The sequence below is a fragment of the Rhinopithecus roxellana genome, chromosome 5, assembly GCF_007565055.1.
Source record: "Rhinopithecus roxellana isolate Shanxi Qingling chromosome 5, ASM756505v1, whole genome shotgun sequence".
NCBI lineage: Eukaryota > Metazoa > Chordata > Mammalia > Primates > Cercopithecidae > Rhinopithecus > Rhinopithecus roxellana.
The window spans coordinates 43,930,548-43,956,083 of record NC_044553.1 but is presented as its reverse complement, the minus strand read 5'-3'; the positions used below and the strand labels follow the sequence as shown (position 1 = coordinate 43,956,083).

The 25,536-nt window shown below is 34.3% G+C and overlaps 1 protein-coding gene across 9 annotated transcripts in view; it reads left to right on the top strand.

Annotated features, from left to right (window-relative positions):
• ZNF280D (zinc finger protein 280D) overlaps positions 1 to 25,536 on the top strand; it is a 98,741-nt gene that overhangs the window by 12,586 nt on the left and 60,619 nt on the right. For 5 of the 9 annotated variants that reach the window (XR_004057316.1, XM_010374275.2, XM_030930638.1 and 2 more), the window contains exons 2-7: positions 9,368 to 9,411; positions 9,524 to 9,592; positions 12,488 to 12,634; positions 15,530 to 15,595; positions 15,696 to 15,835; positions 23,233 to 23,350. Coding sequence is in view for 8 of the 9 variants with exons in the window: in XM_010374275.2 (XP_010372577.1) it covers positions 9,565 to 9,592; positions 12,488 to 12,634; positions 15,530 to 15,595; positions 15,696 to 15,835; positions 23,233 to 23,350 (499 nt within the window). In the remaining variant the exon portion in view is untranslated. Of the gene's footprint in view, positions 1 to 8,992; positions 9,097 to 9,367; positions 9,412 to 9,523; positions 9,593 to 12,487; positions 12,635 to 15,529; positions 15,596 to 15,695; positions 15,836 to 23,232; positions 23,351 to 25,536 lie in introns of all 9 variants that reach the window. The other 4 variants (XM_030930637.1, XM_010374277.2, XM_010374276.2 and 1 more) reach the window with 4 other exon arrangements.

The following is a 25,536-nucleotide window of genomic DNA, read 5'->3' as shown; positions in this document are numbered from 1 at the left end:
TATAATATTTGAGATGTTTGATCTGAATCTGTGTCTGTGAAGCAGGTGATTTCATTGAGAGTTTTGATTTAAGCCATCAAACATCTTTATTAAAATGAAATTAATTTAAGATTATTGGATGTTACTTTTTTTTAAAGAATTTACTTGTTTTGAATAAACTCGAGACTTTTATTCTCAGTGTTGAGCTTCAACCTAACTGCTTCATTCGTTATATTGTACTTCCAAGGTCCTAGAAAATATTTGGATGTAGCAGGTTGATTACCAAATATTTTATTGCCAATTCAAAAATGAAGTTTCGTAATTCAACATATCTAATTAGAATAATTTTTTTTAGTGAAATAATAAAAAATCTTCCATATCTTTCAGTCTAGGCAGAAATTTACATACCTCTACTAGATGGAAATATTTACGGTGTTAGGGTTGGAAGGGTTCTGGAAGGGGTCTTGAAAGTGAACGTTTTCAATCACATAATGCTTAAATTTTTCATATTTTTCTTTGGTGAGCTTTCTCACCTAGAGTTCGTCTTAGTTTTTGATGTTTTAACTGCTAATTGTTTTGTTCTTATATTGAGATGAAGTTTACCTCCCTGTAATTTGGTATTCCAAATATTCCAATATTCCTGGTGGAGGCAAATAGTGTCATATCTGAAATATTCAGCCTTAGAAGTGCCTGGGTTTGAATCCTTGCTCCTTTACTAAGTTTTGTTACTGTGGGCGAGGTACTTAAACCCTGTATAACTAAATTTCCACAGCTGTAAACAGGGGATGATGATAGTGTCTACCTCGTAGGAGTTTTTGAGGATTAGATGAAATAATATATGCATTTAATGTTAGCTAATGTTAATAATTGTATACTAATTACAATTATTTTATAATTATATATTTATCATTATAGTGTATAATTTATAGTGATGGTAACATAGTAGAATGTAAGGAATGAAGTAATGTTAAAGCTCAATACTAGCAATTCTCTAGTTTGCTCAAAACAAGTAAATATTACTGTTGTGATTGTTACTTGAGCCACACAAAGATCCAGTCACCTTCTTTCCTTCTTTCTCATGACAAACTTTAAAATTTCCGTAAATAGCTTTTACTTCTCCCACCCTATAGTCTCATGTTTTTTAGGACTTTAGTCCTTTCAACTTGACCTAGACAAAGCTCTAGTTCTGAATTCCTTGTAGTGGACATCTGTTATTTTTGCCACCCAGCATCTATTTACCCTTACTTGGTTTTCCTTTGGAAAACCATTCTTTCCTCCAATCTTTATTCTTGTGCTTTTTGATAAGACTCTCCCTCTGGCACCAGGGAGAGCATGTGATGTAAGCCCAAACCTATCACAATGCCTTAGCATTCCCTTAGTGATTGGCTTAGGGAAGGGCATGTAATTTTAGCCAAGCGAACCAACTCCAATAATAGCTGGGTCTCTTGTCATTGTCCTGGATTTCAGTATTGAAGAGTGTTAGACTGGAGCTGTTACAGTCATCCTCAATGGAGATTATGAGGATAGAATCAATACAGAGGAAGCCCAGGAATGGAGAAAGAAACCAGATTCACATGATATTGTTTGAATTATGTGTAGTTATTTCTACAAATGAGCCAATAAGTATCCTTTTGCATAAGCCAGTTTGAGTTGGGTTTTTGTTACTTATAGTTGAAAGAATCATGACCAATATGTAGTATTTCAAGTGGGGGTGTTGATTAGTATAGAATAGGGTAAAATGACCTTCTCTCTGATTTAATTCTCAAATTCTGTTATTTTGACACTGTGTCACAAATCTGATATCAGTCCTCACTTAAAATCCCTCAATGGTTTTTCATTGTTCTTAGGATAAGGACAGAATTTCTTAACACAGTCCATAGGTGCTTCATTGTTTAACTCTTAACTCTTGTCTATCTCTGTTGTCTTATCTCTTCCCATGTAACTCCTTGCTTTTTTTTTTTTTTTTTTTTTGTCACAGTGGTTTCTTTGCAGCTTTTCATATTTGCTGGCCTTTCTTCTGCCATAGATCTTTTGCACATGCAGTTCCTTCTTCATGGAATCCTCCCTTCCTTTTCCTGTTTGCCTAGTTAACTCCAACCCTTTCTTCAAATAACAACTTAATCATCACTTTTTTTCTTTTTTTGGCAAAACCAATTTTGATTATACTGGCCATAATTCCAGATTCATAACCTTCATAGCACTTACCATTGTCATTTTACATCCCTTTGTATGAGTGTTTGTCCCTATCTGTAGACTACAGGTTTCATGAATGCAGTAACTATGTATTAATTTTTGTTCGTTGTTGTATTCCTAGCCGACACACAGTACGTGTTTAATCAGTACAGCTGTCCCTTAGTATTCATGAGGGATTGGTTCCAGGACCCCAGTGGATAGCAGAATTTGAGGATGCTCAAGTCCCTTATATAACATGGTGTAGTACTTGGATATAACCTATACACACACTCTCATATACTTTAAATCTACATGGTGTAGTACTTGGATATAACCTATACACACACTCTCATATACTTTAAATCATCTCTAGATTACTTATGATACCTAATACAAAGTAAATACTATGTAAATAATTGTTATATATTTGCATTTTTTATTCTGTTGTTACTGTTTATTGGTTTTGTTTCTGAATATTTCAGTCCATGGTTGGTTGAATCTGTGGATGTGGAACCACGGATAGGGAGGGCCAATTGTATACTTTTGGAATAAATGACCTTCTGTCTTATAGATTGTCTGGTACATCTTCAGCAGTACATCTTCAATTTGTATTTTTGTTAATTTTTTTGGAGGGGGGCAAATACAAAACTGTTACTACCATTCGTTCTCTTATTGAGATCTTTTAAAACTTCATTCCATTTATTTATTTATTTAACATATTCCTTCATTTGTTTTTCGATCCAGGGACAGACTGGGTAAAGCCTCATTCTGCTTGTTTACATGTATTACACTCTCTACTCATGTATAAATTTAATCTGCACACAGGATAGGCTTTTTTCTAATTATTGCTGTAAATACTGCCCTTAGTTAAGTCATTCAAGGCATTGGAATACCCTTTTTACCCCTTAACCACAACTCTATCTTCAATCACTATTATCTGTTGCATCACACACACCAAACTACTGAGTGGGATTGGGAATAGGGCAGGAGAGGGAATAGATTCTTTCTTTGTACTCTGTATACTTCTGTATGTTTGAACTATTTTCAGTAAACAGGTTTTATTTTTTTAAAAACAGTGCTAGTGAAAATATTTTTACGTTAAGGATTAATGTATATGTTTCTTCCATGATAGGGTATTTCCTAACCCCTGGCTAGTGTGATTGCTTTTATTCAAACTCCTAACTTGGAAACTCTTAACTTTTTGGTTCATAGGCTGTTATGAGAATTTGATGCATGGACTTACCTTTCCAGAAATTGAGTATTCACAAAATTTTGCTAACTTTTTTGTTTCTGTGGTGCCCCCAACACCTTATCAAGAACCTCTGCTGTACCACTTTTAGTTTTTGTAATTATAGCAACCATATCCTCTTTTATAAGATATTTATGTATTCATCATAATCCCCCTAATAGGTAGCTTTTTGAGATAGGGTCCTTTTCATGTCCTGTGAAAAAAGTGTTGCGATTTGCACCTTGCATTAGAAAGAAAACAATTAAATATATTATTTTTCACATTCTTAATCGTTAATATTATTAAGTATTTTATTGTCCTTTCAAAGTCTGATTGAGCTCACTAACTTGGAGAATTGTTTTGGCTTTAAGGACTCCATCTAGATTTATCATAATTTCAGAGAATTACAGTGCTAATTATTTGATAAGTTACCTTCAGAGAACGAAGTTTTTTGTGTAAGTTAGGAGATGGGCAGGGAAAGCTGGCCTCATTGCTTTGTTTTCTTTCTTGGAAAGAGCAGCCTCTTCCAGGACCTGGATTTTCCCTGTTCTAGTCCTGATCGCCTTGAAGGCCACTTCTTTCAAGACTGAATTCCAACTTTTTCCCTTCTCTTTGCCTGTTCATTGTTAAGATTCTCAAATATGTAATCTTTTAAAAATAACTTTTGATATTTTTGGTTTGTTTTAAAAATAAAAACTATGGTGTATCCATATATTCCCCTTTTAAAGATCTTTTCTTCCTTAGAGTGCTTATTATCAGGAGATAATATTCTTCATAAAAATTGGAATCTTTCAGAAATTGGGTGAGATTTATCTTCTGAAGTCTCTTAAGATTCTATAATCATCCAGTGTTTTGTCTGCAGTGTTTTAGCTGCTGATCAGGTGTTTTTAATAATGAAGTTTGTGTGGTCCGAATGTGCCCTTTTCAAGAGTAAGACTGGTTTTTAACAGTAACAACTGGACTGATTCTGAAAAAGATACTTAGTTTTCTAACACTAAAGCATTTGTAAGAAATGCTTGAGGCACAAAAGGAAGTATTGATTTACATTTAATCTGCTTAAAGGTTGTAAATAAAAAATATAAAAGTTAATTTCTTTATAAAATCTCATAGCTAAATCCCTAAATTTTATAAAATCATTTTAATCATAGGTCTCTCCTTTGATTGTATTATCGCTTATGATTTACATTTTCTATCACACAGATTGTGCCAAAGTAGATACCATCATTCACTGCTTTTCTAATCCTGTTACAGTAATTTCCAATTTTCCATAATGGAATCAACAGGCGATGGATAGTAAGGGGATATACAACAGTAGTTTTAAAAATTGCTGTTTTTACTCAAAAGATTTCATATGATTGTAAGGTGATGAACATTAAATAAAAATTAATTTTCAAATACTTTGAGATAGTTGGAAGTGCTTGAGGGATCACAAAATCAGGGTTTGAAATATTAGATTGTTATTCATAGTTAAGAATTCACTTTGTATCCTTTAAGTTCTATTCATTTGAGATTAGAATTCAAAAATGATAGTCCTCCATTTCAGTGTGCCATTGGTGACAGAAAGACTAAAGAATTGCTTATAAAATGAAATAAAATATAAACAAAAGCTGATTTAAGTAGAATGACTTAAATGCCTGATTTCTTGGAAAATTCCTGAGAGTAAAAAATGAAAGATCAAACTTTACTGAACCAATAAGCCAGTGTCATCTAAATGATTCCACCGAAAAACTCATTTTAAGTATATAAGTAAATTGTTAGTTTTTTTATAGATAGAACAATATCTTGAGCTAACTTTATGAGTTAGTTGAAGTTCATTTTTATCTGCAATACTTATTTTGCTTATAAATTTTTGCTATTTGAAATGGTTTTCTTTTTTGTACCTTTTTTTGTTAAGTTGATCATATCTTGTTTTTTTTTGGTGTTGCCAACTTCTTGGTTAGTAATATAATCCCCAATTAAAATATTTTTACAATGGGGAGACAAAAAGAAAGATTAACTTTATAATATGATTTTTTGGATTATTTCATTGATTATATATCTTGAATTTATGGGATTGGGGAGGCTGTAGAAGTTAACCATTCCGCCGGGCATGGTGGCTCACACCTGTAATGCCAGCACTTTGGGAGGCCAAGGCGAGCAGATCACTTGAGTTCAGGAGTTTGAGACCAGCCTGGCCAACATGGTGAAACCCCGAATGTACCAAAAATACAAAATTATTCGGGCGTGGTGGTGCGCGCCTACAGTTGTAGCTACTCGGGAGGCCGAGGCAGGAGAATCACTTGAACCTGGGAGGCTGAGGTTGCAGTGAGCTGAGATGGTGCCACTGCACTCCAGCCTGATCAACAGAGCAAGACTCCATCTCAGAAAAAAAAGCTAACCATTCACCATGTTCCTCATAATCTCTTTTGTGTTTTAATTACCAGCTATTTGTTTATTTATTTATTTTTTAGAAAATAAAATACTAAGATACATGTAGAATGAGTGCTTTTTCTTTTCTTTTCTTTTCTTTCTTTTTTTTTGGAGTGAGAGTCTCACTCTGTCACCCAGGCTGGAGTGCAGTGGCCCAATCTCGGCCTACTGCTGCCTTGACCTCTTGTAGCTAGGACTGTGGGCATGTGCCACCACTCCCGGTAATTTTCGTGTATTTTTTGTGGAGATGGGGTTTTGTCTTGTTGCCCAGGCTGGTCTTGAACTCCTGAGCTCAAGCCATCCTCCCACCTAGGCCTCCCGAAGTGCTGGGATTATAGGCATGAGCCACTATGCCCAGCCTGAATGTTTTTTAATAGAAATCATATAAAGATACCTTATCTAAATGTTAGTTTTTATATGTTGGTACTTTTGAATGGGATACTTATTCTGTTAGATTAGCAGTATATAATTTAACAGTGTGTTTATATGAGGGTAAAATGTTTTTTGGTGTATATTTTAATTAGTTTAGAAATGCCTTTTTTATATATTTTAATTAGTTTAAGAAATGCTTAGCTGATAGCACATAAATTCCAGTATAATGGAATTGGGATCAGTTCTTTTTTTTTTTTTTTTTTTGAGACTGAGTCTTGCTCTGTTGCCCAGACTGGAGTGCAGTGGCGCAATCTCAGCTCACTGCTGCAACCTCTGCCTCCTGGTTAAAGCCATTCTTCTGCTTCAGCCTCCCAAGTAGCTTGGATTACAGGCACGCTCCACCATGCCCGGCTAATGTTTTAATTTTTAGTAGAGACCGGGTTTCACCATGTTGGCCAGGCTGTTCTTGAACTCCTGACCTCAAGTGATCCGCCTGCCTCGGCCTCCCAAAGTGCTGGAATTACAGGCGTGAGCCACCGTGCCCAGCCTAGAGTTCTTTAAAATGGGATTTATCCCAGAGTTAAAAATAGTTAAACCTTATAGAGTGGTTTCTGTGTGCCAGGCACTGAGATGTGTTTTATATGTATTATCTCATTTAATCTTCACTATAATCCAATGACGTAAGTCTATTTTTATTTTATATGTATATGTAAATGGTAAATGTATATATAAAAAGCAGTAAACAAGGCACTAGGTTAACTAACTTGTCCAACATCATATGGGTAATAAGTGATTGAGTCAGAATTTGAATTTGGCATTCATTCTTCACCATGTTTTACTCTTCATGGTTACTGAATGTTTAAAGTATACAATAGATTTTGAGCTGAATTAAGCCAGAATCTTTTCAGTTGAACTATAATATAGCCTGAGAGCTAGAATTGAAGATGACTTGGCAGAAAGTTGTGGCCTTGCTGGTACTATGACTTGATTCTCCTGATTTGTAGTGTGGTATTCTTTTTGTAAATATTCATACACTGCAGTTGTAGTTTGTGAAATTGCTTAATTTTTTTCTTATCAGAGAGTAAAGAGGACTATGTCTAGTATATAGCACACCTGTGTCCGTAGTATGTGCTCTGTACTAGATCACATACAGTATTAATATTATTTAATACAGCAACATTACATCAGGTGGTATCTATCAATGGATGAAAGTGAAAATTTCAGATAGTGAAAATACTTAGACCCACATTTCCATTGATTTCTAATTTTTTTATAGAAAAAGATATAGTTTAATTTTAGATAAAAACTGAAACCAAAAATTTATAAAATAGGAATTATAATTATTTATGTGGACAGTATCCATAAATGAATGGATTTTATTTTAAGTCAGTTACTTGGAATTCATTTTCCCCCCATACAAACAGTATATTAAATATGGGCATGTAATCTGTACCTGAGTTAGTAGTTGAAGTTGAGAGTCCTCTTTTTTTTTTTTTCCCTGGGTATTTTATTTTATTTTATTTTATTTTTTTGAGAGTCATAGTCTTGCTCTCTCTATCAGGCTGGAGTACAGTGGTGCAGTCTCAGCTCACTGCAATCTCTGCCTCCTGAGTTCAAGTGATTCTCCTGCCTCAGCTTCCCAAGTAGCTGGGACTACAGGCGTGTGCCACCATGCCCAGCTAATTTTTGTATTTTTTCATAGAGACGGGGTGTGACTCTGTGTTGGCCAGGTTGGTCTCGAACTCCTGCTTCAGGTGATGCGCCCACCTCGGCCTCCCAAAGTGTTGGGATTACAGGCGTGAGCTGCCACGCCTAACCTTTTCTGGCTATCTTAAAGAGCCAACTCTGAGCTGATGCCTTTGACATTCCCGTTGCATATCTTTGTTGGATATACCACTTCTCTGGCAGCAGATTTAATGTTTCATAGAATTCGGTGCTTTACCAACAAAATTCTGAAGCCAGTAGATACTTATGTGGTCACTTAAAAACATTATATATGGGTCCATAGGATATGTAATTGTGAATCTTAAAAATATTCTGTTCCTGGTATTGGTAAGTCCTTAATGTGAAGCAGGAATTATCATGTATTTATCTGAAATAAGCATTATACTGTTGAAAGTGGGACAAGCTACAGCTATTCAAAAATTGAGTTAAAGAGATTTTTAATAGTACAACTTTAGAGCTAGGGGATATTAAGTTAAACACAAGAATCACTAGAGTCTCTTGTGATAGTAACTCTGAATAACTGAATTAATAACAATAGCTTCTGGAATTAAAGTAATAATTTTTTCCTTTGTGCTATTTCAGTTTACGTAATGTGGAAACTGAAAAGTAGGAAAGCTTGCTTTTGTCAGCCTAAGGATAAAGAGGAAAGTGAAGGTTGAATTAGTTGTGTATTCCAGTGTTTTAGATTTCCATTAATTTTTGACATTTTTTGCTTTATAACTCAGTTTTATAAAAGCTTATTTATTTTGTAAAATTTATGCTATTGCGTGTGCATGGAAATTCAAAAAACAGATTCTCAGTTTGAATAAAGCAATTCAAATATTTTTTTTCCCAAAAAAATGTGTATTCTAACAGCATTTTTAAAGCCAAATAAATTATTGACATACTAGATTGTAAACTTCTGAAGTCTAGGAATGTGACTTACTCATTTTTGTTTTCCACTGACCTTAGCACATTACCTTGCATACAGAAGGCCATGAGTAGTTATTTTTTTGAATGAATTAATCTATGATGAAATATTTCCAGTGAATTTTCTGTTCCCTTTCAGTTGATAAAAAGCCAGAAAGATATAAACTAAAATTTGTTTAAAATTGTGTTTTCTTACAGAAATAATTACATGTATTTCTGAAATACAAAGAAAAGATAACAGTTAAAGATTAATGTCACTCAGCATTTGAAAAGTTCGATTTCCAATAACAATACATTGTAAGGTGATTACTCATTTTTACTAAATAATACTTTAAAAAATTATTTGTAATTTATGAATCATCACATTTCTTCAAGTATTAAGTGCCGAGTATAATAATCATTTATTTATTACATTTGGGTTTATTCGGGAATGAACCAGTTATGTAAAATGAACTATATGTGTTTATCAAATATATCAAACATAATTGATCTCTGTATAGGAGAAAAGATTAAATATGTATACGTCTTAATTTAATGAAGTCCACCCTAATAGTTGGTATCTTTATTTTATAGGAAGGAAAACAGAAATAACTTGCTGCCTTGTCTGGAGTCACATGGTGAGTTTAGAGATTAAAGTTACGTCCAATAATTTGTGAATCCCAAGTTTCATGTTTCAATATTTGGTGTTACTTAAAGTGACTCATAAAATTGACTGATATCATGTGTCAGTACTTAGGTGACAATTTACAGAAAGTCATCTCTGCAGCTTGATGGGCGACAACCTTTTTCAACCAAAAAGTAAGTGTTGCTGCCATGACTAATACTAGTATATGTGACTTTCGTATCACTTTACTTCAGGAGAAAGGATGAAAGTTGGGAGACATTTAAAAATGTTTAAAATTGTTAAAGTAACAAATGTTCACATAAAAACAAGTAATATAAATAAAAAAGTGAGTAAAATAGAGGTGTTTTCCCCCATTATCAGAAGAAACTACTTTTACCAATTTGGTACATATAATCTTACATGTTTCTTCTGTACATAGAGAAAAAGTAAATTATTTCTAAAAAAATTATAAAGCTATTATGCCTTAAAATATTTTTTTCTCAAAAATATGTCCTGGGTATATTAACAATGGCAGTGCCCTGTTAAAAAGAACAAGGAAGACCTTTGTATATTATATGAGTTTGCTAGGGCTGCTGTAACAAAGTACCACAGACTGGGTGACTTACACAATGGAAATTTTTCTGATAATTCTTGAGTCTAGAAGTCCAAGATTAAGGTGTTGATAGGATTGATTTCTTCTGAGGGCCATATGGGAGGGGTTTGAGGCCTCTCTTCTTGACTTGTAGATGGCCGTCTTCTCCTTTTTTTTTTTGAGACGGATTCTCACTCTGTCACTAAGGCTGGAGTACACTGGCGCAATCTTGGCTTATTGCAATCTCCTCCTCCTGGGCTCAAGTGATTCTCCTGCCTCAGCCTCCTGAATAGCTGGGACTGCAGGTGCTCGCCACCAATCCTGGCTAAGTTTTTTTGTAATTTTAGTCGAGACTGGGTTTCACCGTGTTGGCCATGCTGGTATTGAACTCCTGACCTCAGGTGATCCACCTGCCTCGGCCTCCCAAAGTGTTGTGATTATAGGTGTGAGCCACTGTGTGTGTCCTCCATCTTCTTCTTATACCTTCATGTGATCTCCTTTCCTGCTTGTGTCTGTGTCCTAATCTCCTCTTCTATTAAGGACACCAGTCATACTAGATTAGGGCCCACCCTACTAACCTTATTTTAATTTAATTAATTCTGAGGACCCAGTCTCCAAATATAGTCACATTCTATGGTGTGAGGGTTAGCACTTAAACATATGAATTTTGAGAAAACACAGTTCAGCCTATACATGTAACAACTGGATGTAAATGATACTTTTGTTATTACTATACAACAAGTCTCCGTAATTATTTAAAATTATGCATTTTCTGACTTTACCTAGTCCATATATTATTATATGCTGTATGCCTACTGCCCCTCTAATGTGTAGGGGGGAATGTATTCCTATATGACCTTGGACATATAAAATTAACACACATGAAAAAATAGCAGTTTGAGATCATATATGTTAAATCTTGAACTGCATGATATTGATTATCAATGTAGTTCAGATTTTTTTTTTTTTTTTTTTTTTTTTTTTTTTTTTTCCCGGCTAATTTTTGTATTTTTAGTAGAGACTGGGTTCAGATTTTGAAGGAAAGTAAAATCTGATGGTTTATAAGGGGAGTTATAATTGAACCAAGAGTTAGGAGGGCCAGGGAATTAATATTTTGTTGAATATTCACTTGATGTTAGGTGCTTTATGTGGCATTTTCTTGAATCTGTGTGATACTTCTATTAGGTAGATATCATACTTCTATTATAGATGAGGAAAATAGGTTCAAGTAACTTCTCTAGAGTCATATGATTATAAACAGTGGAATACAGATTTGAATTACTCAATTTGATATCAAGTCTCTGCTGTCTTTGCTGTAGACTGGAGTGATATAGACTAGAGTTGAGAAGGAAGGATATTCTAGGAAGAAGAAGTGGTGTAAATAATAGCTCTGAAACACACAATAAGGCTGGTGTTTCAAGTATTTAAAAAACACAAATACTAACTTATGACTTGCCAATGAAAATTAATATTTTTAATTATTAGATTTGAAGAACTCTGTATAATTAGTAAAATAGTACAGTTTAGAGAAAAAAAGGTTCATGATATTGATGGCATTTAGGAAAATGGGAAGGCCTTTTTTTTGGTAGGTGGACTACACTGTAACATTTGACTAGAAAATGATTTGTGACTTTCTTCCTGTGAGAAATATCTACTTTGCCCTTAATTGAATAAGCCTAATTCGTTTTCCATATTCTATTCTAGCATCTCTTCCCTGCTGTGTTCTATTCCTGGCATTATTATTATTATTATTTATTTATTTATTTATTTATTTATTTTTTAAGACATACTCTCACTCTGTCACCCTGGCTGGAATTCAGTGGCATGATCTCAGCTCACTGTAACCTCCACCTCCTAGGTTCAAGCGATTCTCCTGACTCAGCCTCCCAAGTAGCTGGGATTACAGACTCAGGCCACCACGCCTGGCTAATTTTTCTGTTTTTAGTAGAGATGGAGGTTTCACCATGTTGGCCAGGCTGGTCTCGAACTCCTGACCTCAAGCAATCTGTCTGCCTTGGCTTCCCAAAGTGCTGGGATTACAGGTGGGAGCCACCTCTCCCATCCTGCCTGGCATTCTTGAATCTGCTTTAGTTTATCCCGTTTATCTCCCACCTGTTGCCCCTTATTCTTAGTTTATCTGCCTTTTGTGAATACGTTTTTAAAAAGACAGGGGGTATAATCCTTTTTGTAGAGATAATCCTATTCTATGTATATGACTGAAACTCACTTTCACTGAATTTGACTGTTCCAGATTTTCTGTCTACTGTAAATAACTACTGTCATCAATGGTCTGTTTATCTAAATTTTACTATTTAATATTTTAGAGAGTAAGCTCTGCATTTCTCACTGTTGTTACCACATACTGACTACAAATACCAATTCAGAAATTGCTATTAGGATTATTAAAGTACATCTTAAATTTAATGCTATGTATTACAGAAATGTTTTTATTTTTATTTTCAAAAATGAGGTTTACTTCTCTTCTTTTGAAAATTAGGTAATTCAAAAATGGCAGAACTGTTTATGGAATGTGAAGAAGAGGAGCTGGAACCATGGCAGAAGAAAGTAAAAGAAGTTGAGGATGACGACGATGATGAGCCAATCTTTGTTGGGGAGATATCAAGTTCAAAACCAGCAATTTCAAGTAAGCATTTACTTTTAGTGAAACCAAGCTTTATAAGGTATTATTTCTAATAGAAAAACTTGTGAACTGTTTAATAGGTACTTGGTGTTCATGTTCCACTGTAAAGAGTTAGGTATGAGAGATTGGGTGGGAGGCCAGTAAGAACTTGAGAATCAGGATGGCGATGTGTTTGGGGACTTGAGGAAGGAGGTAAGAGGTTAAATATCAAATGTCAGGAAAGAGAAATGGACTGAGATTAGCTGGTGACCCTGGAGGTCTTCTGAGATTAGAAATCATAATTTTTAATGGAGTTAATTAATTGATTAATTAATTAAAGACAGGGTCTCTATCGCTAGACTAGAGTGCAGTGGCGCAATCATGGCTCACTGTAGCCTCAACCTCCTTGGCTCAAGCAATCCTCCCACTTCAGCTTCCCAAGTAGCTGGGACTACAGGCATGTGTTACCATGCCTGGCTAATTTTTGTATTTTTTGTAGAGACAGGGTCTCATCATGCTGCCCAGGCTGCTCTCGAACTCCTGAGCTCAAGTGATCCACCTGCCTCATCCTCCCAGAGTGCTAAGATTATAGGTGTGAGTCACCGAACCTGGCCTTAAGTAACATATTTATCTGTTTATTCTTTTTCTTTTTTTTCAAACCCAGGAGAAGAGAAAATAAAACATTTGGAATGCTTTGCTTAAAGTTTCAGAATATACTAAGTGAGTTTTTGTTAGTCTCAAATGGGACTTCTCACATCCAGTCCTCACTGCAGTGTCATCTATACATGGCCACAAAATGTATAGGTGATGAATGATTGCACAGTCTCTGGCCTGTGTACCAATAGAAGCTGCAGCTTCTGACTATACCCATCTTCCAGTAACTCCTTTTTATATTCATGAAAGAGAACGGTGCTGTCTGTAGCCACTCTACTTGGATGATGTAGCGTTTAGTACATTTAAATCCTTAAGGCTTTTGGGCAGAACAACTTGGTACCTTTGTGGCTTATTAGCTTTGAATTAGAGAATTGGTCTTGACATTGTTATAATATTAATGTGCAGATACTGTGACATTTGTTAAAATGTCCACTCAAAAATGTATGACAGTGTAGAGAAATAACATGCAAATTTCAGGGAGAAAGAGAAAATAGATCCTTTTGCATTTCATTTACTTGTTTGTTTGAAGCCAGGAGAATTTACCAAAGAATGTTATGTACCCAGTTTACTAGTGTGTGTGTGTTTACTTACCATGGTAGTGCTTCAAAGTGTGATTAAGAGACTAAAATTTTCTGAAAGCCTAGTTCTTGCTTCGCTTACCTCTAAACTCGGATTGGCACCTTTATTCAGTTTTATTAGAGAGAGAGTAATTACACCAATTGGATTTTCAGTACCATTTCCTGTGACACGTTGGTCATCTCTCATGGAGTGCTAAGCGGAGTGCCACTTGGATTATAAAATGAATTAGGCATGATGGCATTGTTGGTAATATGTGGAACATAATATTCTCTTGATTATTGTTTTATATTGAAATATTATATTGCAAAATTATTCAAACTCTTACTGAAAACATGACAGTTAAGATTCAAGTTGAATTTATACTGATTGTAGATGACTCTTCATGGTATTCAAGTAGAACATTGTACATTAGTTTTAAAATAATTCCATCAAGAAGGGGATTGACCCCAATAGAATTTCTTTTCTACAATGTTAAGGTGAATAATTTCAATGGTTTTATTGTTATTTTATATGTAAGCCATAAAATTAACATATGGAACATGAGTTAAATGTTTGTATAAAACTGCAAGAAAGGAGGTCAAAAACTTGTGATCCATAGACTACACCCACTAAAAAGTACGACAGCAATAGTTCTTTCATGGTTTGAGTAAATATTTAATCCTGAATTTCTGAGTGAAAACAGTTTCAAGTTCTTTGAGTAGAACTTTCTGTAATAAGATATCTGTAGTGTTTAATTACAGAGCACTGCATTGACCTTATCAGAAGACAACCATATTTCTGTGTGAACCATTATTTTATAGAATTACTTAATGGGATCTGGTTCCTTTCTACTGTGAGGAAGATAAAAGAAATTTTTATGAGATTTGGTGGGTTTTTTTTTTTTTTTTTTTTTTTAAGTGCTTTTTACCTTTTTCTAACCAGCAATTTTAGGCAAATCTTCATGCTTCCAAACCACAATTTGATAAGCTGGAAGTTACAGAGTTTATATGCATGCAAGAATGAGGAACTTTAAATTGATCCTCAAAGTCATGGCAGGCTCAGCTTGACTTCTGGTGTAGTGGTGGTTTTGAAACCTCTTAACTAATAAAATGCTACGATAAACTGTTGGTTCACTTTAGTCTGCAATCTCTGATAGTTTTTCTTTTTTAACTCAAAACTAATAGTAGATAATCCAATGAGATTTTCTGTAATGAAACTTCAAGACTTTTAGAGGAGTGAATGCAGTGTAGAGGTTGGGCAAGGATTTGATTTTGAATCATAGGAACCTGACTGTATGTACAGCCCTGTCATCATGCAAAGAAAGATATACATTTAAATTATAGGTTGTATATAAATATATTTTTGGAAAATTTTTATTAACTACGTGATGTTTCTTTGCAAGCACAATGTTTTGAGTCACATGTAGTCAGATTTGTCACTCCCTTACTTCTGGCTTTTGAATTTTGAGTTACAATGAGAAAGATTGTTCTTAGTCTATAAAAGAAAGCCTACTTATCTTGTTTCTTTAGCTTCTTTAGTGGATAAAGATGTATGTGTTTAAAATGAACTATATTCTTAAATCAGTGATTAGTTATATACTCTTTGCATAAATCTGTTTAAATGTTTTCAATTGATGATTTCTATTATCTTAATATGTATTTCATTCAAACAATGAATTTTAAAATAAATAAATATAATCTTTTATAGATATTTTGAACAGAGTTAACCCCAGCTCATATTCAAGGGGACTAAAGAATGGTGCACTCAGTCGAGGTACAGTATTATTGTACTATTTTAATTTTAAAGTGAAGTATTTTGACAAAATTGATTATGTACAAATAATTTCAATATATTGTGTTACTTTAAAATACAGGTATTACTGCTGCATTCAAGCCTACAAGTCAACACTACACGAATCCAACATCAAATCCAGTGCCTGCCTCACCAATAAATTTTCATCCTGAGTCTAGATCTTCAGATAGTTCTGTTATTGTTCAGCCTTTTTCTAAACCTGTAAGTGTTTCTAAAACTATACAGCCAGCTCAGGAATCCATTGGATGTTATTTATCAATATCAACAATACCCAGTTAAAATTCTGGACTGTCATAAGTAGTCATCCAGTAGAAGCATAGTTAGCATCAGAAAATGTCACCATATTTTTGGTAGCTCTAGCAGTACCCCAAGTAATAACTGAAGGAGCTAACTACCCAACCTATCAATAACAGGCAGTATGCCTAAATAGGTACAGTAGTGAAAACTATGCTATCAAAATGTGAATAAAGTTATGATCAGTAATAAATATTGCATAATGACAAATATTTAAGATTGCAAACTGGACCAGGTATTCTTAATTGGGAAAACAGTCAAGAGACCATCATAGCTTTTTACTCTGAAAGCATTCCTTTATAGTTCAGTTAGTTAAAAAAAAAAATGTTTTTTCCTATTACAACATATTCCCACTTTTTTTGTTACAAAAAGTAATAGAAAATGGTAATAGTTAACATTAATTGAGCTGTTAATATATATAAGGCTTTGTGCTAAATGCCATAGGTAAATTCACTTCATTTAGTTCTTAAACATCCCTGTGAAGTAGGCACTATAATTATCCTCATTTTTTAGTTGAGGAAACTGAGGCTCATAGAGGTTGAAAGATTTATTCAAAATCCCAAAGTTGGCAGTTGATGGATCTGGGATTTCAATCCAGCCTAACCCATAGTTTATGTGTATATGCACACATACATACGTATATGTTGTATATAAATGTACACTTTTTTAGTCATGAAAGAATTGCCTTAGTCGAACAGTTCTCAGACTGTATTTTGCAATCCCCTGGGGTTCCCCAAGACCCTTTCAAAGATTTGAGAGTCAACAGTGTTGTCATTATAATCAACGACTGTTTTCCTTTTCCACTGTGTTGTTATTTGCACTGGTGATGCTGAAGTAATGGTGGGTAAGCTGCTGGTGCCTTAGTGTGAATGAAGGTAGTGCCACCAAAGTGTAGTTTCTGTATTAGTCACCTGCCATGCACTCACAGTAAACTATATTACTCAGCTGAGTATTACTCAGTTATACCCAATTTCCCTGATGAAGTATTAAAATGTTATTAGTTTTGTTAACTCTCTACACTTGAATATGTGTTTTAAAAAATATTCTGTGTGATGATATGGGTAGTATGCGTAAAGTACCTCTGTGTCTGAAGTATGATAGTTGTCTTGAGGAAAAGCACTTGTGTGATTGAATTGTGAGGTAAACTACCTGATTTTTGTTGTTGTTGTTGTTAATAGAACACCATTTTTACATGAAAGAATGACTGACATACCATGGTGTATTAGATATTTGTTTCTGTGTATCAATATTACCACAAGCTTACACAGCTTAAAACAACATATACTCTTTATCTCATGGTCTCACAATTTCTGTGGGTCAGGAATCAGGTCATGGCTTAGGTGGGTTTTCTGCTTAAGGATCTCACAAGGCTGCATTCAAGATGTGGTCCCTGAAGTTGCAGTTTCATCTGAAATTCTATTGGGGAAATATTTGCTTCCAAGTTCACATGGTTTTTGGTAGCATTCAGTTCCTTAAGGATTGTTGGACTGAGAATCTCAGTATCTTGTTGGCTTTTGGCTGGCTCCTTGGCAGGTAGGTTTTCCCAGTAAGACTGCTTGCTTCCTCAAAGCTAGCAGGTGAGAGTGAGTCCTTAGCAAGATGCCCTTACAGTCTTAGGAAACATAATCATGTACACAAAAATCATATATATCCTGTCACCTTTGTTGTATTCTATTGGTTAAAAGCAAGTCAGAGGTCCTGCACACACTCAAAGGGAGGGAATTATACAGAACATGAGTACCAGGACCTGGGGTTTATGAGTAATGACATTTACATGGAGGCCAATTTAGAGTCTATCTGCCACACACTTACTCAATCTTGATTGTTTGGCAAACATTTCCTCAAACCTTTCACTTCAGCAAAAACAATTGATAGTAATATTTCTTGCCAATGGTAAAATTTGAACTTTCAAGCAAAAATTAGAATTTTGGAAAACTCATTTGCCACCGTGATCTTGGCAACTTTTGAATACTTCAAGAGTTTTCTGATGGGTGGTGGTGTTCATAAATAATGATTTAAAAAATATTGTGTAATGAACTATGTCACCATTTGAAAGACCTGTATAATTCAGTGAAACCAGTATTTTCCACATAACTAGCATATATATTACAAAAGTATGCATGGGTGAAACATCCATTTAAAAGCCAAGATAGACCAATGATTTTAATGGAACAGGTGTTCTGGGATACGGTTTCAGATTTCACACTGCAACAAACCTTTAAGTACCAACTGTTCAGTTTTGGTATAGTATCAAAGTAGTATATCCACAGTTAATTAAAACCCTGTTAAAACACTCCCTTTTCCAGTTATATATTCCTATGAGGCAGATTTTAATAATATTCTTCAACCAAAACAACATGTCCTAGTAGATTGAAGGCAGAAGCAGATAAGAAGCTAAAACAATTTTTGATTAAGCTAGATATTTAAGAGCTTTGCAAAGATGTGAAACAATGCCACTTTTCACATTTTTTTTTGTGTTTGCAAGTCATTTTTTTTGTGTTTGCAAGTCATTTTTCATTAAAATGTTATTTATGTTAATCTGTAATGAGTTTGTTATTTTGAAATGAATAAATAAATGTTATAAAATATTCTCTGTTTTAATTTCTAATATGGAAAATACTGATAGATGTAACCAATGTAAACAAAATCTTTTTGGGTTCAACAATTTTAAAGTGCATAAAATGGTTCTGAAGCCAAAGAGTTAGGGCACCACTGTCTCAGAAAAATAGTGGTGAATTTTCCTAAAAATGTATATTCTTTAAATAATAAGAATGATAAGGGAGACTGCTGAGTCTCTGTCTTGAATCATCCAGGGTTCCACGGGCTATTTCTAATGTTTTTAAAAATGTAACAGGTGGCTGGGCGCAGTGGCTCATGCCTATAGTCCCAGCACTTTGGGAGGCCAAGGTGGGTGGATCACCTGAGGTCAGGTGTTCAAGACCAGCCTGGACAACAGGGCAGAACTCTTATGTCTCTACTAAAAATACAAAAGATAGCTGGGCGTGGTGGTGGGTGCCTGTAATCCCAGCTACTTGGGAGACTGAGGCAGGAGAATCACTTGAACCTGGGAGGCAGAGGTTGCAGTGAGCTGAGATCATGCCACTGCACTCCAGCCTGGGTGACAGAGTGAGACTCCATCTCAAAAAAAAAAAAAAAAAAAAAAAAAAGAAAAGAAAAGGAAAAAAAGGTGTTCCTGAAGGTAGCTGGAAAGCTACCCAGAATGTAAAAATTCTTTGCTGTTAGTTGGAATCAAGTTAAATTAACTCAGTGGTTTCTTTCATGCTTATTATAAGCTATTTGGCATTATTGAGGAAAAAAAAATAGAGAAAGAAAACATTGTTTAATAGTTTGTTAGGTAAAAATCTTTCCAACATTTGACCGAGGGAGGGGAAAAAAAAATAAAAGCAAGAGTTTGTACATTTGGTGTTAAAGGAATTAGGAATTAGATTCTTTTCTGACTCAGAGTGTTTTGGGCATAGTTTTTAAATGAAAGCACCTCAGTTGATGGTTCCTATACTTGGATTCTTCTTAAAAATGAGAGGTTTTGCCAGTTGGTCTGGGTGGAACCCAGAAATGATAGCTTCTTAAAAACTCTTCAAGTGTGATTCTACTGTGCAGTTAAAGTTAAGAATGACAGAGGAGTATTCTGGAATGAATTGAGAATCCTGTTTAAGGGACTTTTCTCTGAATTTTGGAAGTTATTTTAATAAATTATAATTAGTAGTTTTTTTATGTCATATTTTGTGTGTGTGTGTGTTTACTTTTTCATGGAATGTCGTATCTGAACATCGCTTTCAGGTTGGCAGGGATGGGATATGTTATTACCACCTAGAAAGTCAATGTAATATAGCTTAAGTGCTTGGGCTCTGTAATCAGTCAGACATGGATTCTATTTCCAGCTCCATCAGCAACAAGTGGGGCTGTACTGGGAGCCTTATTAGACCACACCTAACCTTAGTTTACCTATTTATAAAATGGGGAAGAATATTAGGTCTTTATTAGCATTGTTGTGATAGCTGCTTAATATGATACATGTACCATGAAGAGCAAGTACATTTAAAACAATTGTGATTATTATTTCAGTTTGAAAGGTGAATAACTTGAAACTCAGAAGTAACTTTTCAATTTTTTCACAAATATTTTGAGAAAATGTTTACTTTGAAGTATATGTTTTATTACTGTTAAATCATAGGGCATTATTGATTAAAAAAAAAATACCACATGTTGAGGCCCAAATGCCTACATCTGCCTATTAGGCCTCAAATTCTAGGATTAGTTTGAGTAACATCAATAGCTTGTTTCCATAACTTCTTAACAAACCCGTGTCAATAGAAAAGTTAGTAACAAAGCGAAATTCTTCAAACTTAAATATTCCTTAATTTATAATAAAACCTTTATGTTTCTCTTATGAAATAATATGTATTTGGGGACAGAGTTTAGAAAAGTGAGAAGAGTATATCAGGACCCTATAGTATATGCAAATACATATTTCTGTTTTTTCACTGAACATTCTACTTGGAACATTTCCTTAAAAAATGTTAATTTGGCCGGGTGCGGTGCCTTGCACCTGTAATCCCAGCACTGTGGGAGGCTGAGGTGGGCAGATCACAAGGTCAAGGGATAGAGACCATCCTGGCCAACATGGTGAAACCCTGTCTCTACTAAAAATACAAAAATTAGGTGGGCATGGTGGTGTCCACCATAGTTTTTAAATGAAAGCACCTCAGTTGATGGTTCCTATACTTGGATTCTTTTTAAAAATGAGAGGTTTTGCCAGTTGGTCTGGGTGGAACCCAGAAATGATAGCTTCTTAAAAACTCTTCAAGTGTGATTCTACTGTGCAGTTAAAGTTAAGTAGTCCCAGCTACTCGGGAGACTGAGGCAGGGGAATTGCTTGAACCCAGGAGGTGGAGGTTGCAGTGAGCCGAGGTCACATCACTGCACTCCAGCCTGGCAACTTAGTGAGACTCCGTCACACACACAAAAAAGTTAATTTTTGCGCAATAGTTTATCAGTTTAATCATTTCTCCATTGTTAGACATACAGGTTATAATTGCTTTGCTGTTGTAACTAATTTTCCCTTAAACATTTTTATTTCATTACCATAAATTCTTAAAAATGGAATAATTACATAAAAGGGGGTGAACCGGCTGGGCACAGTGGCTCACACCTGTAATCCCAGCACTTTGGGAGGCCAAGGCAGGTGGATCACTGAGGTCAGAAGTTCAAGACCAGCCTGACCAATATGATGAAACCCCATGTCTACTAAAAATACGAAAATTAGCCAGGTGTGGTGGCATGCTCCTGTAGTCTCAGCTACTCAGGAGGCTGAGACAGGAGAATCACTTGAACCCAGGAGGCAGAGGTTGCAGCGAGCGGAGATCAGTCTATTGCACTCCAGCCTGGGCAACAAAAGTGAAACTCCGTTTCACACACCAACACACAAAAAGGAAGTGAACCTTTTAAAGCCTTCAATAGCTACTGCCAAAGCTTTTATGCAGAAAAATTAATGTAAAATATAAGCTCTACTTTGCCAATAATGAATATTATTACTTTTTAATTCAAACTAATATTAGACACAGAAAAAATAGTACAAACAGTTCCCGTATACCTCTTTTCTCTTTATGTTTCTCTTTATGTTAACATCTTATCACAACTGGGTAATTAACATTAACCCAACTATAGACCTTACTGGAATTTCATCAGTTTTCCCATTAATGTTTTTTTTCCTGCCCAGTATCCTGTTCAGGATCCCACCTTGCAGTTATTTCTTTTTAATCTCCTTATATTTTCTAGTTATTCATTCTTTCCTTGTCTTCCATGACCTTGACACTTTTAAGAGTAGTGGCTAATTAATTTATTTTGTAGTAGATATTATGGTAACATGCCAATTCATTAGTTAAATATTGCTATTGTTTTTATTTGCATTTCTTTGGCTAGCAATTTGGAAAAAAGGTATTTCGTATGTGTTGTTCATTAGTATTTGACGTCTGAATTCTCTCAGTTTATGGCCTTTGCCCATATTTTTCCTAAAGTGATAGTCTTTTTTCCTTTAATTTTTAATTATTGTTAATCTTGAAACTTTTGCTTGTTATATATTATGACATGTAGAATGGTCCAAAAGTCACTCTGAGAGCTTACTGTCCACAATGAGTATCTTTTAAATGTATTAATAGTATTGGAGTATATTTTGTGTGTGTGTGTGTGTGTGTGTATGTATCATTATATTTAATGTATAATAATATTGGAGTGTATGTCCCTAAATTATATTGACCATATTTTTCATAATTATGTACACTATATATGTATGCTCATATATGTTATAACTTTATACTGCTTTATACTTGACCACATTATCATTCATCTCATACTTTTCACTCCTCTCTTCCTAAGATCTTCCTTTTAGTTTGGACCACCCTTTCTCCTGATGGAAGGGCTAAAACTTCCTTTGAGTCCCAAGGCCTCTAGGGGCAGGACAGCTGGCCCCAGTTATTCCTATAAACAACTTCTGTTCTAAACCCTGTCTGCCTGGCATTCTTATTTGTTCACTCTACTGACCTGTTTGCTTTCATATTTGCCTGATGAGACGGAAGATTCCTGGCCTAGCATGGCTTTCTATGGGATGATGGAAAGGGTGTGGGGCCCATTTTTTCTCCTTCTGATGCATAGCTTATACATTTCTCCAATAAAGATGATTTCAAAATTCATATTATGTGATTTATTCATCCTTAACACTGATGCATAATACTGCAGATTGATTCTGTTTGTTTGCCCTGATATCTCAGTTGTGAGGTTTTTAGAGGCATAGAAGCTTTTAATTTCTTTGGTCATGTAAATATGGTTTTTATTTTTCTCCTTGCTTATGCCCAAAGATTTTGCTAAGTTCTATTATTTGCCCTTTAATGAGGATACTACATCTTTAGAAGTCATCTAAAGTGTATCAATCTTATTGACATATAAGTTGATTTATGTTTCTTTTACCTTGAAGAAGTTGGACTAAGAATATGCCCCCCATTTTAGTTTTCTAGTCAGCAGTAAACCAGCTCTAAGTAATAGCTTGCTTTCAGTTTCAGTAGATGATAATTTTGGCAAAGTAGCAATTATCTTTGTGTTTTTAACTTATTAATAATTGAGTCATCAAAGGATTTCCTTAGAATATTGGGCATACAATTAAGTTTACTTTTGTAAATGTCTATGAAATAAAATTCTTACATAATTATGTAAAATTACATAATATATAATTATATTAAAATAATTATAACTGTTGAATAAATGTATTATTTTTCCTTTGAACTATTTAACAGGGTTATATAACAAACTCATCACGAATTGTGTCTAATAAGTCATCAGAGTTACTATTTGACTTGACCCAGGATACAGGATTATCACATTACCAAGGGGGACCAACACTTTCTATGGCAGGTTGGTTTTAGTATTTTTTTCATAAAGATTATAAAAAGAAACTTGATAAATATGCATATGAGACTGACTTTCTGTTTTGAAGCCCCTACCCTTGTGTGAAGTTTTTCATATATTGTAAGGTGGAACATCACTAGTAGTTCTTGAATACCTTTCTTGGGTAATTTTCTGTAAAATCCTATTTAATGACAGAATATTTTATTTCTTCCTATTAAGTAAGCCAACCAACTTTGAACTCATTCTCACTTGGAGCTAACCATAGCTGAGATACACTAAAATAATCTGTGAGTTAGAGAACTTCTCAGGTAGCCTAAATACTCTGTTTAAAAAAGTATTAATTAGTTTCTATGGACACTAGTGTGAAAAATATATGGTTATAGTTGATTTCTTAATTAGTGTCTTTCTGTTCTAATTATTTCAGCGTGATAGTTCAATATGATTATAAAGTGCTGTTATAAACTGCCAACAATAAATAAATAGTGATTTGCACATAGTAAGTACTCATTAAATGTACGTTGAAGGATTAATGAACTTTCCCTGTTGAGGAACATTGAAAGTTTTTGCTTGTATACTATAACAAAGTTCTTCATTAATCTAAAATAAATTAGTGTACTATAAAAGAATTTTATCTAATTGAAAATTCCCTGTAATCAAGGTGGTTACTCTTTGTATATTCGCAGTTTGTATCTATTCAAATATTTGACTAAACAGACGTATACGTGATTTTTTGGAATTTTTAGATTTACTAACAAATCAGTGCGGAGAATTGACCAAACCCTCTCCCAGTTTCTTTTTAATGGTAATACTAAATGTATTATACACTTAAACTCTATTTCCATTTTGATAATCCTTGATTTGATATTCACCTCTCTGGGTGTCACTTACATATTTAGTAACAATCTGGTTTGTGAAATAGGTAAGAACCAAAGGAAACAGGGAGAAAAAAAGTTGTCTTAAGTCTGGTTTCATAAAGCATATAGACTTTATTCATAGAAAAAGTCTAAATTCTTGAAACTTCTTGGTAATAAAGAGAAATAATAACTCCTATTCTTCCTGTAAGTGTTCTACTTCAGCGAGTGGGACTTTAGCCTGAGCAGTAAGTAGGACGATTTGATCCTCTATTCTTAAGATTTTTGTAGTCTCTGTTAAGGTACCTAACCACTTTGGTTTTCACAAATTGTTAAAAGGGAGATTTTAATTTTTCTTGTAGAATGCATTCATTCTTCACATCTGGAACCATTCATTTGGACATGTAATTTTAATTCTTGCTCTACTTAGGGATTTTTTAATGCCCAAATCCAAGTGAAATGTGAGAATACATTATAAGCTTTAAAAGACTTGACAACACAGTTATTCTGAATGATAATTATGAATAGTATGTGCCACATGTTCAGTAACATGATTAACAGACTACCATCTAGGGAGATTATGGGAGTTTGGAGAAGACTGGATTTGAGCTAAATCTTGAATGAGAATAGGATTTTTACCAGCAGAGAGAGAGCTGTTGCGGGTAGGGAGCAACACAAGCCAAACACAACAGAGAAATAAGTTAAAGCATCAAAATTTAAAACAAATACAGAGTGATTTTATTTAATCTTGAGATTTCTTGTTTTAAAAATTCTTAAAGCAGTCTGTTTCTACTGTCTAGCCTGCTGTATAATCAGATGCTTAATTCAGAATTCTGGCATTCGTTGGTTTTTCAGTTAAACATCTCACAAGAATGTGAATGTGATTATACAGAATCTTTCCCATGTACCTACAGTATATCTATCAGTAATCGAGTATTTTGAAGATGGAAAAAAATCATTTTTATGTTATCTGAAAAGGATGAAACAGAGAAGCCAAGTAGTATAGTACTCTTATTTTGCTGTAATGTTTGCCCTTATTAAAAAGCTGACAAGTGAATCTATTATATTTTTCCCCTTTAAGGTAAGTTAAATATAAAATATTTTGTTAGTAATGATAATAGCTGTAATTCATTACTGAGTGCTTTCTGTGTACCAAATGTTTTGTTGGGTGCTTTAAGTACATTATCTTATTTGGTCCTTAAAGCAGCTCTGTAAAATAGAGTATTATAACTTATTTTATAAAAAAGGAAACTGAGGCTTCGAGAAATTAAGCTAAAAATACATAACTAGAGAGTGACAAGGTGTGGATTTGAACTTATCTTGTCTGACTTAAAAACCTGG